The sequence below is a fragment of the Acipenser ruthenus genome, chromosome 60 (assembly GCF_902713425.1).
Source record: "Acipenser ruthenus chromosome 60, fAciRut3.2 maternal haplotype, whole genome shotgun sequence".
Classification (NCBI taxonomy): domain Eukaryota; kingdom Metazoa; phylum Chordata; class Actinopteri; order Acipenseriformes; family Acipenseridae; genus Acipenser; species Acipenser ruthenus.
Genome location: NC_081248.1, coordinates 281,842 through 301,523, shown reverse-complemented (window position 1 = coordinate 301,523; position 19,682 = coordinate 281,842). Strand labels below are relative to the sequence as shown.

The 19,682-nt window shown below is 43.3% G+C and overlaps 2 protein-coding genes across 10 annotated transcripts in view; both read left to right on the top strand.

Moving 5' to 3' along the window:
• The window catches only part of LOC131725054 (butyrophilin subfamily 1 member A1-like), an 80,598-nt gene that overhangs the window by 45,023 nt on the left and 15,893 nt on the right, over positions 1 to 19,682 (top strand). For 7 of the 9 annotated variants that reach the window (XM_059018473.1, XM_059018472.1, XM_059018475.1 and 4 more), the window contains one exon: positions 6,936 to 7,499. The exons of 1 other annotated variant lie outside the window; for it this stretch is intronic. In XM_059018473.1, coding sequence (XP_058874456.1) covers positions 6,936 to 7,499 — 564 coding nt within the window. The remainder of the gene's footprint in view (positions 1 to 6,935; positions 7,500 to 19,682) is intronic. One more of the 9 variants, XM_059018477.1, reaches the window with a different exon arrangement.
• Positions 446 to 6,919, top strand: LOC131725056 (uncharacterized). The gene is made up of 2 exons (XM_059018493.1): positions 446 to 2,099; positions 2,277 to 6,919. Exon 2 carries the CDS (start codon positions 5,748 to 5,750, stop codon positions 6,729 to 6,731), a length of 984 nt encoding a protein of 327 aa, XP_058874476.1. The 5' UTR covers positions 446 to 2,099; positions 2,277 to 5,747; the 3' UTR covers positions 6,732 to 6,919.

Genomic DNA, 19,682 nt, shown 5'->3' with positions numbered 1-19,682 from the left:
TATTACAGTCGTTAAAGGGGAACCCAAATGCAAAAAAATGATCTTCCTATTCTGATTTGATATAAAAACACAAATATTGGAGTTTTTTATGACTGCTTTTTGGGTTACAAATAGCGTTCCAGTAGGTTTCTATCCAACAAGGAAATAGATGGTGAAATCTGACTTGTGATGTCACAGAGTGAACTCGGTGGCTGAAAAGATGGTGAATATTATTGAAAACACGTTGATGAGAAGCTGTGATTTCACTGACTGTACTACCTCAGAAGTTAATGAAAACGATGAGTGTAATGGGGAGGGCAGTGTTCTTGATGACAGCGGGCTCGTTGTTGCTGTGTGTGGCATACAGCCATATCAATTTGAGCCGTGTGAAACCGAAAGCAACGCATCTGACGAAAGCGAGTCGGACATCGATGAAGGCGATCGCCTACATAACAGATTGGTAAGTTTTATTTGTATTACTACTACCACGTGTATAAACTAACTGCATGCCAATTGATCTGAAGTAATCTGTTTTTATTAAATGTAATTTAATGTTATTAAAAAAACAACTACAGTACATTCAATCCCGGGTGCACTGCTGTTTGCACACTTGAGCAAGGTAGCCTACATCACTGGGTCACATTGCTAGTAAAAAGTGCCCAGCTGTATATATTGGTATAAATCTAAGTCGCTTTGGATAAAAGCGTCAGCCAAATTAATAAAATGTGGTTTAAATATCCCACTTCCTTGACACTTGCAGAGGTGACCTACCCTTCCTATTATGATGGATTGCAAAACAAATTATTATTATTATTATTATTATTATTATTATTATTATTATTATTATTATTTACCTTCATTGTTATTTATGTTCGTTAAATGTCTTTCTTTTAAATACTCTTGTTATAGGCTTGGTACTTTTCAACATTTATTTCTGTTCCCTTTACCTCCCGTTTATAACTGTTAACTAGCATTGTTAATCCATGTCCATTTCTTAATTAAATCAAGGATATCTGGTGATGTCCAAACAATTTCAGTTTTTTCTACCAAGAACTGACTTAAGGGGCTGAATACTTGTGCAACCAGTATATTTCATTTTGTACATGTTCTTTGCAAGTTTTGCTGACATTTAACCTCCTCATATAACAGTGTTAAATTTAACCATTACAGCTTTGAATAAAAAAAAAAGTTAGTTTGAAAAACTGTTAAGACATTATTTGTAATTCCGCAAAATGTGACATTATTGGTAGGGAGTGAATACTTCTGCAAACCACTGTATATAAAGATAATTGATCGCTTTACTTTCATGGTGAAAAGGTTGCAGTCACTGCAATGCACTCTGCACTGAATCACATATTTTGAGAGAAACACAAATGCTTATTTCGTAAAACAAGTTCTGTCTGGAGACAAACCTCTTTTTAAACTTAGCAGATAATACAAATGCAGAAATAGAAGAAAAAATGGTGTAATTAATGATGCGTTTCCATTAAAATAGTACCTTTTACATTGCAATCAGGTGATACAGTGCGCTGTAACCTGTTACTTTAGAGAGATTAGCCGTGCCACTTTGTTTCTGTGTGGAATTCTTGGAGTGAAAATACCTTCTCACTCGGTGCAATCCATTGAGGTTAAAAAGTAAGCCTAATATACTACAAGTATACTAACGGTATACTAAAACCATAATATTTTGACCCAATATACTTGCAGTATACTACTTTTTTATAAGGGTGTGCTACATTGAAGCTCCTTCTGAATATGATGTTACACACTTATGAAAGATATATAATTGAGTCCAACTGTTTTTTATTACAACTGTGATAGTCTTCCTACAGAGAGAGTCAAGGAAAGTTATCAGCAAATGTGAAACTTCTTTCTTTTTCTCAGGTGCTCCTGTGGTAACTGCCAGCCAATGGCCACAACAAGAGAAAGTGTTTGCTGCCAGGAACTTGAGAGAACACGTGAAAAATGTGAAGAACTAGACTTTTCCACAGAAATGTATAACCCAACACCCAGACTCCAACCCAGTGTGCCTTAACCATGGTGTATTGGATACTACATTCTACTAATACAGGCAACAATACAACACTGATGATTCAGAAAAAAGACAGGCTGAGTGCTGAGTATGTGTTTTAAAAAAGTATGTATTACAAATAGTACATTTCATACAATAATTTCTGCTGCTGATGCCATATCATTAAGTAAACTGCATATGGATATAGAACATACTTAAAGTAAAATTAAAAACATCAACCTCTCACTTTTTTATTAAACTAATTATACTCCATTTGCTGTTGCAGGAAATACCACCATTTGGCATATCATCAACTTTGCCGTTGGTGTTGGAGATTTCTTGGCAGAGATGTCCGCAGAGTTATGCCTGCATGTGCGGTCTTAAAAATCAGGGAGACGTTTCCTAGCCCGAATGGCACATATAGAGGATTTCAGTTGTCTTTGGAACAAATATAATTCAATTTTAAAAATAAACAATTTAAAAATAAAACAATTGTTCAGTTCAGTTTCTCCAGAAATGTCCAAAACATGTGTCACAGGTTCTAATGTCCACTTTTAAATCGGCTCTTGTGCTTAAGGATGGCTTGTTCCTTTGATGTTTTTTTTGTACTTATGGCACATTGAAGGTGGCACATCCTTAGATGGACAAACTTTGTTCCCATTTTGGGCCATGGAAAACACAATCTTTGAACCGGTCAACATTCTCTTTAATATAAAAGACTATGTAAATATATTTTTTATCTGAATATATATGGGACTTGTTACACGAGTCAATGCGCTGGCAACATAAATTGTAGCAACATGTTGCCTGTGACGTCACCGTGGGGGATTTGACCTGTTACACGATACAACTAACAGGCAACTCGCATTCGATTGAAATTGCCTTTGATCCAAGCAATATCCAATCATATTTAAGAACTACGTCACGTGGTTCTGGTTTTCAGGTCATATACTTACAAATACCAAGCATCAGTACAACTATTTAGTATTACTGTCATCTTTAAATAATTGAACAACTAATAATTATAATAATAAAGTAGTAACGTTTACAGAATAAAAGCAAATAAACCAAATATGTAAAACTCAATTTAACGTACAGTACTACACGTAGATAACAATGAACGATGATTCTTAATTTCTTTAAATGCTGTAAAATATATATCAGTCATAATAATAATAAAAAAACCCTGCCTTTTATGGTTATATTATCGCAGTGCTGCGGAGTAACGGTTTAAAAAAAGGTAACAAAATAACATAATATGGACATCGGTTTAGCAGAGTTACAGTAGCTACATTTTTATTCCCCTATTATTATTATTATTATTATTATTATTATTATTATTATTATTGCTGTCTTTTATACAAAGGTATTTTTAATATTAAGAAGGAGAGACCTGAACAACGGTGCAGTTCGGGGCGTAGTTAACGATAGTTGGACAAAGATTTTAAGTAGTTTTAAAAACTTGTTAAAAGTAACTCTAGTCCCAGCATTGGTTGTTATCAAAACAGTCCACTACCAAAATAACGATGTGTTGACCACCCTTCATAAAACTCTATGAGAAGTATTTCTTTCTCATGAGTCCAGGTAATTGCGGCTTTCGTTTCCATGCCAACTGTTGTTTTCACTGTAGCAGACAGAATCACGTGACACACACCAGTGCTCTGATTGGATATTGCCTGGACCCTGTTGCTTGGAGTAGGATTGCTGTCCACTCAAGCAATCGCGTTGCCACGCAGTTGCCAGAAAGTTGACAATACGTTGTCAGGGCTGTTACACGGGGCAATCCTCACGGGATTTGGTCGCAGGCGATAAAAGTTGCTAGTAAATTGACTCGTGTAACAAGGGCTTTAAGTTGCTCATATCACCATTACATTTTTTTCTAAAAATGTAATGCATTAGAATACATATGAAGCCATTTCAAGAAATATTGACTTTTTTAAATCAGCATCTAGTCAAGGTGTGTCAGACATTTACCACAGAGGTTTACTCCATTAATACTGAAACCACCAATGTAGTTATTCTGACCCTAATGTAGTTTTGAATGGGTCCAAATAAAAAAAAAAACGCACTTGCTGTGTGCTCTCCCCTTTTGAATTTTGGGAAATCAATCTTGTAACGTGCTTCTGATTTGGGTAACAGCTTGCTCTTGACTGTGCTTGTTGCAAAAAACAAGGAAAGTCTCCATACGACAACAACCCCCCTCCCCCCCCAAAAAAAAAAGAAAACTACTACATTTCAAACGAGTGATCAAACTCATTTTCTTCAACCTTGTAGTCTGGATCATCACATTCTAGGGATTCAACAGATCTGGTATCATCAGAGTCTGTGTCTGCAATTGAATCATCTTCCTCGGGGTGGTTGGAGGAGTTCACACTGTATTCCAACTGAGACCATTTTTGGTACTTCTGCTTGTTCATTTTGCAACGTTTTGCATACCGCATCATTGTCTCAAAAGAGAATATAAAAAATCACTGGTATGTAAATGTTTTTTTTACATGGACATTTTTTTTTTACCTATTGAATTGACATTGGGGCGTACGCCAATTTCAGCTCCAGCATCAGCTCTCAAACTCATATTCATCTAATCTGTCACCTTCAGTTGTAATTGGAGTAGCTGTGGCATCATAGATTTCCTGTAACACCTGTAAGATATAGCTATATTTATAGAATGTAATCTGTCATACCAGTATCATAGATTAATCTTGTGTGCTGACTGTAGCACAAGCATTTTGAAGTATTTTAATGGCATTATTATTATTATTATTATTATTATTATTATTATTATTAATAATAATTGTAGATCTATTTCAGTTTTAAATACAAATTCGTACTTCTGCTTGTTTCTTTTCTAACGTTTTGCATACCGTATCCTTATCTAATATAATAGTATTAATATATACTCGCCGGGTCTGCTGACAAATATTGTAAATAAACACATAAATATACATAAAGCAAGGGGCAATATGACACTGTTACTCACCCATTTATTCTCTCTTTCGAAATGCTGATCTTCCATCTGGAAGAAACGGCAGCTGACACCAGTAAATCTGACGGTGACATAAGCCGGCATACCCGCAGACAAGCCCTCACTGGTATCGAAATCAGACCCGCTCAGCCAGCCGTGTTTGGTCGAGAGGCTCACACATTTATGACGAGAATGTCTTGATTTCACTACCATTGGTCTAATTGTGGGATACACATCGACTCTGTCGAGGCAGGATAGCACAGGACCTAGCAATCGCTGTTGTTTCGTAGCACTGCTCCTCAAAATGGGCCGAGCACAAGTGCAACCATTTTGTCGGCTTCCTCCACAAGGCTCTCGTTTTCTGGACAAATGCTGTCCACACCCTGGCAACCTTTGGATGCTTTGGCCACTTGTGCAGTTTAAATCTGCCTTCGTTTGTGTTGCTACAACCACCTGCGACACATCGACAGGGCATAATGATAAGTTTAATTAGCTGTCTCATATGCTGTACACCGCGAAAACCAATGGTAACAGTCAGAACTATGAAAATCGGTTCACTCTGACGTCATCAAGCCGATTGGTCACGGAAATACCCAAGTGTGAAAAATGTACTTTTAACCTAAAAATGAACCATTTCTTAATCCTAAATTTGAAAACTATAAAAGAGTAGTTTGGCATAAAGTTAGGTAGAGGTGTTTGGGTTCCCCTTTTACTGTATTTACATTAATAAAGAGGAGTCACTTCTGCCATGAAATTAGAAAGTATTTAGGAAAACAAAATGTAAATTAAATCATGTTTGTTACTCAACAGGGATCAATTAAATTCTTTAAAGTAGTGGAGAAAAGAAGCTGGGCTAAAAAAACCCACAGAAATCAAGCATTATACCCTCCCTCCCTCCATCATACCCTCTCCATCATTTCCTTCCTCCATCATTCCTCACCTCCCTTAATCCATCATACCCTCCCTCCATCATACTCTCCCGGCCTCCATCATACCCTCCCTCCCTCAATCATACCCTCCCTCATTCCCTTCCTCCATCATATCCTTCCTCCATCCCTCCATCTACCCTCCTTCGCTGCCTCCATCATACCCCTCCATTATTCCCACTCCTCCCTTCCTCCATCATTCCTTAATTCCCGCCACCATTCCCTTCCGCCATCATACTCTCCCTCATCATACCCTCCCTCCATCATATCCTCCCTTCCTCCCTACATTATTCCCTCCCTCCATCATACCGTCCCTCCATCGTTACCTTCACTCCCTGAATCATACCCTCCCATCCATCATACCCTCCCTCCCTCCATAATGCCCTTCCCTTCCTTCCTCCATCATACCCTCACATCCTCCCTACATTATTCCCTCCCTCCATCATCTCCCTCCCTCCCTCCCATCATACCCTTCCTCCCTTCATCATACCCTCTCCATCTTTTCCGTCCTTCCCTCCATCATTACCCTCCCTCCCTGCATGATTATCCTTCCTCCCTCCCTCCCATTACCCTCCCTATATCATATCCTTCCTCCATGATTACCTTCCCTCCATCATTACCCTCCCTCCATCATTACCCTACCTTCCTTCATTATCCTCCTTCCCTTCCATCGTTACCCCCCCTGCCTCCCTACATTATTCCCTCTCCATACCCACCCTCCCTGCATCATACTTTCCCTCTGTCATCATACCCTCCCTCCCTCATCATACCCTCCCTTCCTCCCTCCATCCATCATTTCCCCTCCCTCCATCTATTCCATCCCTTCTCCATTATTACCCTCCCTCCATGATTACCCTCCTTCCATTACCTTCCCTCACTCCCATCCTTATCCTCCCTCCCTATATCATACTCTCCCTCCATTGTACCCTTCCTCCATCATACCCTCCCTCCATCATACATTCCCTCCCTCCATCATTACCGTCCCTCATACCCTCCCTCCATTTCTCTCCCTCCATCATAATAATAATAATAATGTCTCCTCTCTGCTCCACAGTTGATGTGACTCTGGACCCTGATACAGCACACCACCAGCTCATCCTGTCTGCGGAGGGGAAACGAGTGAGAGAGGGAGAGACACGGCAGAGTCTCCCTGACAATCCAGAGAGATTTGATTACTGGTGCTGTGTGCTGAGCAGGGAGAGCTTCACCTCGAAGAGACGCTACTGGCAGGTGCAGGTGGGGGGGAATACAGACTGGAGATTAGGAGTCAGCAGAGAGTCTGCCCCGAGGAAGGGGGAGTTCAGCATGACCCCCCAGCAGGGTTACTGGACTGTGAGGTGGTGGAGTGGAGGTGGGTTCACTGCTCTCACTGACCCCCGGACCCCCCTCCCCCTGAGCCTGAAGCCCCAGAAGCTGGGGGTGTATCTGGATTATGAGGAAGGGCAGCTCTCCTTTTACAATGTGGAGACCAGATCTCACATCTACACTTTCACTGACATGGAGTTCAATCCCAATGAGAAACTCTATCCATTCTTCTGTACTGAGGACTGGAATACAGACCTTGTGCTCAAGTCCTGTGAGAAGATTCTAGACTGGGAATCGATTCTTGCTGCACCAGGTACTGGTTCACTTTACTACTTGTTTGCTAGAGGCTGATATGCTTGTTGATTTATTATTCATTTCTATAACTCCTATCTGTTCCCTTTCAAGCATGAAATGTAACCATTATATAATAGGATATAACCTCTTCCAGCCCGTATTACCGCTCACTTCTATCAAAGATGCTCCTTTAACCCTATGCTGCCTACGGAAAATGTCCATATTTGGTTATGAATATGAACACTTGCTTGTAGCTTTTAAACCGTAAATCAGAAATTTAAACCCAATACACCTACAGAAAGGCATTAAGTAGATCTTTTCAGTAATTTGGTTTATTTTGTTGTGGGGTGATTTTTTTTCCATATGAGCTACTCATCATATTTTTTTCTTTGAAAAAAAAAAAAAGATGTACAAATATTTTAAAAAAATTGCAAATGTCAACCTTTTTCCAAGTATTCCATAAAAAACTTAGAGTATACGGTAGCTGCACAATTTCTCAAGGATTTCAAATCTGAAATCAGAATTGAAATATCTTGAACAGTTTCAGAGCTAGATACGGTTTTATAATGTATGGAATTTTAGAAAAAAAAAAATCAACCTGTGAAATGGCAAATGCCAGCCAAGCCTAAGACTTGCCAAAAACTTATTGGAAACATTATTACCCTGTTTGAGATATTATTGTTATTGAAATATTTAACTATATTTAAGTATAAAAATGAAGAAACAACACACAATATTTTATTTATTTATTTAAATAGATGCAAATTACAAGGTAAAATAAACTTAGACAAAATTAAGATTTAAGATGTTGATTTTCAAAACTACAATAAATAATAAATCAAGACTCAGTCACAGCCCTCCTCCATCCATCTTCAGGTTTACACACACCTACACAAAACATTAAAATACCAATTAATAATAATAATAATAATAATAATAATAAACAATTCTCCATCTTTTTTCACACAGAAAAAATAAACTGACAATAAAATAAACTAATAATAAAATACATGGCTGATTTAATAACAACAACTACAACTAAATAGACTCACTGTTTGCACAAACAAAACAAAATATTCATGACTAAATAATACACAAATAAATCATGATAAAATACATGGCTAAATAATAACTAACTTACAGCTAAATCATGCCGCTCTCTCTTCTTTACACACATATACACAAAGTAAAAAAAAGTTTTAAAAACAAAATAAGGAAAAAAACAATATGACTATTTTAAGTATTTACCTTTTAGATTATGTGCTGATTTATCAGTCCTAGAATTGTAGAATTGTAGATAAAGAACTTCGAGTCCGCTGTCCACTCAGTCGTAATGGCGCTGTCAGTGAGACTCGTCTTCAAACTCAAAATAATATATGCCACACCCATCCTAGCCTTAAACCAATGGTATAATGACACGACCCGTGGTCATTGCAATGACCCAAACACAAAAAAAACAAGATAGCTGATTGGACGGCTGAGAAATGACCTTTTTGTCATCATGAATTTTTCAATGAAATTAGAGCGCGTCTGCTGGAAAGGGTTAAGAGCCCCGTCTGCGTTGGGTGTCGTCTCCGCCCCAGGAGATAAATACGACTGCACATAGGAATAGGCGCCATATTTTCTTTCAGCCTGCCTGAGGAAGGAGTGAACTCTTGAGTTCAGTCATAAACACGGAGATAACTTGATTTAATTCATTTTTTATCTAATTTCATGTTTTGAAGTTTAGTTTATTTTTTTTAGTGATGACTCTTCTTAGCTTTAGGTTCTGGTTAAGTCTACTCTGCGGCCGTATGCCCCGTGTGAAGCCAGCGGCTCTCCCGCCCCGTGTGAAGCCAGCGGCTCTCCCGCCCCGTGTGAAGCCAGCGGCTCTCCCGCCCCGTGTGAAGCCAGCGGCTCTCCCGCCCCGTGTGAAGCCAGCGGCTCTCCCGCCCCGTGTGAAGCCAGCGGCTCTCCCGCCCCGTGTGAAGCCAGCGGCTCTCCCGCCCCGTGTGAAGCCAGCGGCTCTCCCGCCCCGTGTGAAGCCAGCGGCTCTCCCGCCCCGTGTGAAGCCAGCGGCTCTCCCGCCCCGTGTGCGCTGTGTGAAGCCAGCGGCTCTCCCGCCCCATGTGCGCTGTGTGAAGCCAGCGGCTCTCCCGCCCCGTGTGAAGCCAGCGGCTCTCCCGCCCCGTGTGAAGCCAGCGGCTCTCCCGCCCCGTGTGAAGCCAGCGGCTCTCCCGCCCCGTGTGAAGCCAGCGGCTCTCCCGCCCCGTGTGAAGCCAGCGGCTCTCCCGCCCCGTGTGAAGCCAGCGGCTCTCCCGCCCCGTGTGAAGCCAGCGGCTCTCCCGCCCCGTGTGAAGCCAGCGGCTCTCCCGCCCCGTGTGAAGCCAGCGGCTCTCCCGCCCCGTGTGAAGCCAGCGGCTCTCCCGCCCCGTGTGAAGCCAGCGGCTCTCCCGCCTCGTGTGCGCTGTGTGAAGCCAGCGGCTCTCCTGCCCTGTGTGAAGCCAGCGGATCTCCCGCCCCGTGTGCCCTGTGTGAAGCCAGCGGATCTCCCGCCCCGTGTGCGCTGTGTGAAGCCAGCGGCTCTCCTGCCCTGTGTGAAGCCAGCGGCTCTCCCGCCCCGTGTGCCCTGTGTGAAGCCAGCGGCTCTCCCGCCCCGTGTGCCCTGTGTGAAGCCAGCGGCTCTCCTGCCCTGTGTGAAGCCAGCGGCTCTCCCGCCCCGTGTGCGCTGTGTGAAGCCAGCGGCTCTCCCGCCCCGTGTGCCCTGTGTGAAGCCAGCGGCTCTCCCGCCTCGTGTGCCCTGTGTGAAGCCAGCGGCTCTCCTGCCCTGTGTGAAGCCAGCGGATCTCCCGCCTCGTGTGCCCTGTGTGAAGCCAGCGGCTCTCCCGCCCTGTGTGAAGCCAGCGGCTCTCCCGCCCCGTGTGCCCTGTGTGAAGCCAGCGGCTCTCCCGCCCCGTGTGCGCTGTGTGAAGCCAGCGGCTCTCCTGCCCTGTGTCAAGCCAGCGGCTCTCCCGCCCCGTGTGCCCTGTGTGAAGCCAGCGGCTCTCCCGCCCCGTGTGCGCTGTGTGAAGCCAGCGGCTCTCCCGCCCTGTGTGAAGCCAGCGGCTCTCCCGCCCCGTGTGCCCTGTGTGAAGCCAGCGGCTCTCCCGCCCCGTGTGCCCTGTGTGAAGCCAGCGGCTCTCCCGCCCCGTGTGCCCCGTGTGAAGCCAGCGGCTCTCCCGCCCCGTGTGCCCCGTGTGAAGCCAGCGGCTCTCCCGCCCCGTGTGCCCTGTGTGAAGCCAGCAGCTCTCCCGCCCTGTGTGAAGCCAGCGGATCTCCCGCCCCGTGTGCCCTGTGTGAAGCCAGCGGATCTCCCGCCCCGTGTGCGCTGTGTGAAGCCAGCGGCTCTCCTGCCCTGTGTGAAGCCAGCGTCTCTCCCGCCCTGTGTGCCCTGTGTGAAGCCAGCGGCTCTCCTGCCCTGTGTGAAGCCAGCGGCTCTCCCGCCCCGTGTGCGCTGTGTGAAGCCAGCGGCTCTCCTGCCCTGTGTGAAGCCAGCGGCTCTCCCGCCCCGTGTGCCCTGTGTGAAGCCAGCGGCTCTCCTGCCCTGTGTGAAGCCAGCGGCTCTCCCGCCCCGTGTGCGCTGTGTGAAGCCAGCGGCTCTCCTGCCCTGTGTGAAGCCAGCGGCTCTCCCGCCCCGTGTGCGCTGTGTGAAGCCAGCGGCTCTCCCGCCCCGTGTGAAGCCAGCGGCTCTCCCGCCTCGTATGCCCTGTGTGAAGCCAGCGGCTCTCCCGCCCCGTGTGCCCTGTGTGAAGCCAGCGGCTCTCCCGCCCCGTGTGCCCTGTGTGAAGCCAGCGGCTCTCCTGCCCCGTGTGCCCTGTGTGAAGCCAGCGGCTCTCCCGCCCCGTGTGCCCTGTGTGAAGCCAGCGGCTCTCCCGCCCCGTGTGAAGCCAGCGGCTCTCCCGCCCCGTGTGAAGCCAGCGGCTCTCCCGCCCCGTGTGCCCTGTGTGAAGCCAGCGGCTCTCCCGCCCCGTGTGCCCTGTGTGAAGCCAGCGGCTCTCCCGCCCCTTCTTCCTCGGTGGCGCAGTGACATCTGATTTACAAAGTGCAGTCTTTCTTGCATCACTGCACGATCCACACTGCGTACGGGCCTAATCACGCAAGATGTGATCAAATTCAAAAACAGCTTTTGTTGACTGGACACGTCATTGCACTTGATCAAGTACCGTATTACATGTAGTCAATTTGCCCCAAAAATATTCTTCTAAGCGGATTGCTTGATTATTACAAGCGGATTATTTTACATTGGTTGGCATAGAAATAATTTTGTCCCAGTGGTTTTGATCACCTATATGTGGTTGATAATTTTATCAGCGATTCTTATAAACCAGAGTGCAGTGTGTGTGTGTGTGTGTGTGTGTGTGTGTGTGTGTGTCTATATATATATATATATATATATATATATATATATATATATATATATATACAGTGCTTTGCAAAAGTATTCAGTATTCCTGACCAATTCTCTCATATTACTGAATTACAAATGGTACATTGAAATTTCGTTCTCTTTGATATTTTATTTTAAAACACTGAAACTCAAAATCAATTATTGTAAGGTGACACTGGTTTTATGTTGGGAAATATTTGTAAGAAAAATAAAAAACTGAAATATCTTGCTTGCATAAGTATTCAACCCCTGTGCTGTGGAAGCTCCCAGTTTACACCGATGAAAGAAACTGCCCTAACGAGGACACAATTACCTTACCATTGGCCTCCACCTGTGAACCATTAAAGTTGCTGTCACATTTTCTGGATAAAAACTCCACTGTTGAAGGATCATTGGTCAGGCTGTGAATCTGAAGGAAAATGAAGACCAAAGAGCATTCTACAGAAGTTAGAGATAAAGTAATACAAATGCATAGATTAGGGAAAGGGTACAGAATAATATCCAAGTGTTTGGATATCCCAGTGAGCACAGTTGGATCAATAATCAGGAAGTGGAAGTTGCATCACACCACCTAGGCACTGCCAAGAAAAGGCCGTCCCTCAAAACTCAGCGCTCAAACAAGAAGGAGACTTGTGAGAAGCCACAGAGAGGCCAACAATCACTTTGAAGGAGCTACAGAGTTCAGTGGCTGGGAGTGGAGTAATGGTACACCAGTCAACCAAATCAAGAGCTCTGCATAACACTGGCCTGTATGGGAGGGTGGCAAGAAAGAAGCCGTTACTCAAAAAGTACCATCTGAAAGCACGTCTGGAGTTTACCAGAAAGCATGAGAGTGACCCAGCTGCGATGTGGGAAAAGGTTTTGTGGTCAGATGAGACCAAGATGGAGCTTTTTGGCCAAAACTCAAAGCGCTATGTGTGGTGAAAACCTAACACTGCCCATGCCTCAAGACACACCATCCCTACAGTGAAGTATGGTGGTAGCAGCATCATGCTGTGGGGATGCTTCTCATCAGCAGGGACTGGGCATCTTGTTAAAATTGAAGGAAGAATGGATGGAGCAAAATACAGGGAAATACTGCAAGAGAACCTGCTTCAGTCCGCTAAAAAACTGAAGCTTGGGAGGAAATTCACCTTTCAGCAGGACAATGGTCCCAAGCACAAGGGAGGGGGTTAATATCCTCCCTGCCGAAAACATAATTGTTTAATTGTTTTATTAGTTAATTATGACTTGCACCTGGCTGTTGTAAATTAGAGCCAAGTGCAGGGTATATAAAGAGAGCAGGCAGTCCCTTCAGCGCTGCTGTGTGGAGGGCCCGGTTGATGGTATACAACAGCCAGGTGCAGGTCATAATTAACTAATAAAACAATTACAAAATTATGTTTTTGGCAGGGAGGATATTAACCCCCTCCCTGCCATGTTACAATATATATATATATATATATATATATATATATATATATATATATATATATATATATATATATATATACACAGTACTGTGCAAAAGTTTTAGGCAGGTGTGAAAAAATGCTGTAAAGTAAGAATGCTTTCAAAAATAGACATGTTAATAGTTTATATTTATCAATTAACTAAATGCAAAGTGAGTGAACAGAAGAAAAATCTAAATCAAAACAGCATCAATTCTTCTAGGTAAACTTGCACACAGTTTTTGAAGGAACTCGGCAGGTAGGTTGGCCCAAACATCTTGGAGAACTAATCACAGTTCTTCTGTGGATTTAGGCAGCCTCAGTTGCTTCTCTCTCTTCATGTAATCCCAGACAGACTCGATGATGTTGAGATCAGGGCTCTGTGGGGGCCATACCATCACTTCCAGGACTCCTTGTTCTTTACGCTGAAGATAGATCTTAATGACTTTTGCTGTATGTTTGGGGTCGTTGTCATGCTGCAGAATAAATTTGGGGCCAATCAGATGCCTCCCTGATGGTATTGCATGATGGATAAGTATCTGCCTGTACTTCTCAGCATTGAGGAGACCATTGATTCTGACCAAATCCCCAACTCCATTTGCAGAAATGCAGCCCCAAACTTGCAAGGAACCTCCACCATGCTTCACTGTTGCCTGCAGACACTCATTCGTGTACCGCTCTCCAGCCCTTCGGCAAACAAACTGCCTTCTGCTACAGCCAAATATTTCAAATTTTGACTCATCAGTCCAGAGCACCTGCTGGCATTTTTCTGCACCCCAGTTCCTGTGTTTTCGTGCATAGTTGAGTTGCTTGGCCTTGTTTCCACGTCGGAGGTATGGCTTTTTGGGCGCAAGTCTTCCATGAAGGCCACTTCTGACCAGACTTCTCCGGACAGTAGATGGGTGTACCAGGGTCCCACTGTTTTCTGCCAATTCTGAGCTGATGGCACTGCTGGACATCTTCCGATTGCGAAGGGAAGTAAGCATGATGTGTCTTTCATCTGCTGCAGTAAGTTTCCTTGGCCGACCACTGCGTCTACGGTCCTCAACGTTGCCCGTTTCTTTGTGCTTCTTCAAAAGAACTTGGACAGCACATCTGGAAACCCCTGTCTGCCTTGAAATTTCTGCCTGGGAGAGACCTTGCTGATGCAGTATAACTACCTTGTGTCTTGTTGCTGTGCTCAGTCTTGCCATGGTGTATGACTTTTGACAGTAAACTGTCTTCAGCAACCTCACCTTGTTAGCTGAGTTTGGCTGTTCCTCACCCAGTTTTATTCCTCCTACACAGCTGTTTCTGTTTCAGTTAATGATTGTGTTTCAACCTACATATTGAATTGATGATCATTAGCACCTGTTTGGTATAATTGTTTAATCATACACCTGACTATATGCCTACAAAATCCCTGACTTTGTGCAAGTGCACCTAGAAGAATTGATGCTGTTTTGAAGGCAAAGGGTGGTCACACCAAATATGGATTTGATTTAGATTGTTCTTCTGTTCACTCACTTTGCATTTAGTTAATTGATAAATATAATCTATTAACGTGTCTATTTTTGAAAGCATTCTTACTTTACAGCATTTTTTCACACCTGCCTAAAACTTTTGCACAGTACTGTATATATATATATATATATATATATATATACACACACACACAGACACACCGGGGGCAGCAGTGTGGAGTAGTGGTTAGGGCTGTGGACTCTTGACCAGAGGGTCGTGGGTTCAATCCCAGGTGGGGGACACTGCTGCTGTACCCTTGAGCAAGGTACTTTACCTAGATTGCTCCTATAAAAACCCAACTGTATAAATGGGTAATTGTATGTAAAAATAATGTGATATCTTGTAACATAAGAACATAAGAAAGTTTACAAACGAGAGGAGGCCATTCAGCCCATCTTGCTCGTTTGGTTGTTAGTAGCTTATTGATCCCAGAATCTCATCAAGCAGCTTCTTGAAGGATCCCAAGGTGTCAGCTTCAACAACATTACTGGGGAGTTGGTTCCAGACCCTCACAATTTTCTGTGTAAAAAAGTGCCTCCTATTTTCTGTTCTGAATGCCCCTTTATCTAATCTCCATTTATGACCCCTGGTCCTTTTTTCAAGTCAAAGAAGTCCCCCGGGTTGACATTGTCTATACCTTTTAGGATTTTGAATGCTTGAATCAGATCGCCGCATAGTCTTCTTTGTTCAAGACTGAATAGATTCAATTCTTTTAGCCTGTCTGCATACGACATGCCTTTTAAACCCGTGATAATTCTGGTTGCTCTTCTTTGCTCTTCTTTGTAACAATTGTAAGTCGCCCTGGATAAGGGCATCTGCTAAGAAACAAATAATTGATATATATATATATATATATATATATATACAGTACCAGTCAAAAGTTTGAGTACACTTGCTGGAAACTAGTTTTTTTTTCATAATTGACAATGTTTTACGTCGTATACGTTTCTGTAAATACTTGAAAATGAAAACACATGTTACAATATACAAAACAAAACATAAGGAGTATCAAAGCAATGTTCAAGAAAATTGTAAACTGTCTCTAAATCTTGGATTCCTCAATATAGCCACCCTTTGCCTTAATAACAGCCGCACAAACACAAGGTATTCGGTTAACAAGTTTCAGCAGGAAATCACCCGACATGTCTTCCCAGCGCTTCTGCAGCAATTCCCAGAGATGTAGGGCACTTGTGGGTAGCTTTGCTTTGGCTCTTCTGTCCAGTTCATCCCATACAAGTTCTATTGGATTGAGGTCTGGTGACTGGGCAGGCCAGGTCATTAGATTGAGTTGTCCTTCACTTTCCTTCTTCGATAGATAGTTCTGAATGCCATTCCATCAGGATTACGGCTAGTTGGGCAGAATGAAGGACTGCCCAACTAGCCGTAATCCTGATGGAATGGCATGCCTCTGAAGTATGCTGGTTGAGCTTGCCATGGACTTGGTAAAGATCACCAACTCTGTCACCAGCAAAGCAACCCCAGACCACGACACTGCCTCCTCCATGCTTGACAGTGGGAACCACACATGCAGAACTCATGCGCTCCCCCTCTCTGCGTCTTACAAATACTTGGCGGTTGGACCCAAATATTTCAAATGTTGACTCATCGGTCCATAAGACCGACTTCCACTCCTCAAACGTCCAGTTTCTGTGTCTCTTCCTCTTATTCTGCACTCTTTAACAATGGTTTATTTGCAGCAATTCTTCCAGTTAGGCCAGCTTCACGCAATCTCCTCTGAACAGTTGATGTTAAAACATCTGTACTTCTAGTAGCATTTAGCTGAGCTTGTATTTCAGGGGCAGTTAATCGCCGGTTTCACAGACTTGTGACTCGAATGAACTTGTTCTCTGATTCTGAGGTCACCCTTGGCCTGCCTGACCTTGTTCGGTCCTCATGAGTGCCAGTTTCTTCAAATCATTTGATGGTCTTGGCCACAGCAGTTACAGACACTTGCAAAGTTCTTGCGATTTGTCTTAAAGATTGACCTTCATTTCTTAAAGTAATTACAGACTGTCTTTTTTCTTTGCTTAACTGAGCATATTTTGCCATTTTCTGCTCCCTTACATTCAGGAATGACAAACTTGTGCCTATGCTACCTATATTTATAGTAATCATGGACCCTCACCTGTTAACAATAATTGGTGACAAAAGGTTAATTAGGTAACATGCTAGTTAACTCGGAGAACATCTAACAAAGACACTTTTATACTTAGGCCAGTGTTCTAACACCGTGTTATACACATTTCAGACTTTTAACTGACTTGGGCTTCAGACTGAAATCCCCTTGCTTTGGGTGACCATTTCATTGAAATTGACAAGATTTACATTTTCATTTAAAAATAAAATTTTTGAATGCAATTCACGTATGATTATCAGCTTATATAAGTACACGTATCATATAATGAAATATTAAGTGTTTATAGACAAGTTTATACAGTTAAAAGCATAGATAATCATGAAAAACCTGGTTTCAAGCAGGTGTACTCAAACTTTTGACTGATACTGTTTATATAAAAATATAGAGTGCCGTGAAAAAGTATTTGCCCCCTGTCTGATTTTCTGCATTTTTGCACATTTCTCACATTGTGTTTGGTCAGATTTTTGGGGGGGTTGTAGTAGTATATAGAGGGAGTCTGAGAGAAAAATATGACACCAAAGTTTGGTGCTTCTTTCATTTGTTTGGTGTGCAAGGTAATCAAACACGCAGTCTTCAGGTGTGAAAAAGTTATTGCCTCCTCTAGTTAACTCAACCCAATTAAAGGGATAATTAGGGTCAGCTGTTTGAGTACTTTGGTTAACAACCAGGCCTGATTTGGGCCAGCCCTGCCCAATATAAATCTGACTAACTTTGGCCCTTACCATCAGAGTGAAGTTGTCAGCACACAGGTTCTAGAGGCACATCATGCCACGAACAAAAGAAATTCCTGAAGACCTCCGCAAAAAGGTTGTTGATGCTTATCAGTCTGGAAAGGGTTACAAAGCCATTTCTAAGGCTCTGGGGCTCCACCGAACCACAGTCAGAGCCATATTGTCCAAATGGAGAAAGTTTGGGACAGTAGTGAATCTTCCCAGGAGTGGCTGTCCTGCCGAAATCTCTCCAAGAGCAAGGCGTAAAATCGTCCAGGAAGTCACAAAGAACCCTAGAACAACATCCAGGGATCTGCAGGCCTCTCTCGCCTTGGCTAAGGTCAGTGTTCATGACTCCACCATCAGGAAGACACTGGGCAAAAATGGGATTCATGGCAGAGTAGCAAGGCGGAAACCATTGCTCACTAAGAAGAACATGAATGCTCGTCTCAAGTACCTGGATGATCCTCAAGCGTTCTGGAACAATGTTCTATGGACAGATGAGTCAAAAGTGGAACCTTTTGGCCGACATGGGCCCCGTTATGTCTGCCGAAAACCAAACACTGCATTCCACAGTAAGAACCTCATACCAGCGGTCAAGCATGGTGGTGGTAGTGTCATGGTTTGGGGATGCTTTGCTGCATCAGGACCTGGATGCCTTGCCATCATTGAAGGAACCATGAATTCTGCTCTGTATCAGAGAATTCTACAGGAGAATGTCAGGCCATCCGTCCATGAGCTGAAGCTGAAGCGCAGCTGGGTCATGCAGCAAGACAATGATCCGAAACACACAAGCAAGTCTACATCAGAATGGTAGAAGAACAAGAAAAAGAGACTGGTTCGGTGGAGCCCCAGAGCCTTAGAAATGGCTTTGTAACCCTTTCCAGACTGATAGGCATCAACAACTCTTCAGGAATTTCTTTTGTGTCATTTTTTCTCTCAGACTCCCTCTATATACTACTACAAACCACAAAAAATTCTGACCAAATACAATGTGAAAAATGTGCAAAAATGCAGAAAATCAGACAGGGGGCAAATACTTTTTCACGGCACTGTATATCGAGGGCCCAAATAGGCGATAACAAATACTGTACAACCACTCCCTCGTTTTATCAGAGGCGTCAGAGTCCAATTTAAGTCCTCTACGCAACCCGCTTTTTCTCATTGTTCGTACGACATTAATGCTTTGTTTTTAATTGTTTTGTATATTGTTGTTTGTGATGTGCAGTACAGAATAAAACACACAGTAATTCTAAGTGTCGATTGTATACTGCAGGTAAGGCATGTGCAGTTAGACAGTAAAGATGGGGAGCAGACTCCACAGGATAGCGAGGGGCGATATAACGAGGGGTGGGTGTAGTTTCATTTTGTATTGTCAGTTCTTGTTTCTGTGTGGAGTTCATGTTCCACATTCCCAGAACTGATTTTGGTTAATAGATTCCTCCGTGTCTGTGAGGGTTGTGTTCATGTGTTTCTCTTTGTTCTGTTTCAGGGTGTGTTTGTGTTGCTTTAGGGTCTCGCAGTACCTGAGGTGTAAATCTGGCTTGTGTGGCTGATGATGTTTTTGATTTGATTCTTGTCTTAGTTTTCTCCTTATTGTTTCACATTCATCATCAAACCATTTTTCTTTGGGTTTGTGCTTCTGATTGTTTTTTACTTGTTCATTTTTTTGAGATTTGCCTTGCTTGCTGTTTGTTCTAATATTTCATTCATGTGTTTAACTGCCAGATTTACTCCTCTCACATTAGGCTGGCACTGTGTGATTTGGAAGGTGTCAGTAAGGTTAGTGATTTCAGGAGAGCCAGTTGCTTTATCGAATTCCTCTGTGCTGTTTGGAGCCCATTTATAAGTATGGTTCAGATGGTACAGCTTGCATGGCTGTATTAGTGTGTTACTGGGCTGTCCTGTTCTTTGTAGGAACACAGTAATTTGACAGTGGTCTGACAGAGGTGTTTGTGTCCTGACAGTGAATGCATTAATAAAGGAGGGGTCCAGGTCAGTGATGGTGTAATCAACT

What these genes read in the sequence shown, in the direction of transcription:
- LOC131725056 (XM_059018493.1), top strand. Translation starts at nt 5,748, where the DNA reads ATGTTTGTTACTCAACAGGGATCAATTAAATTCTTTAAAGTAGTGGAG.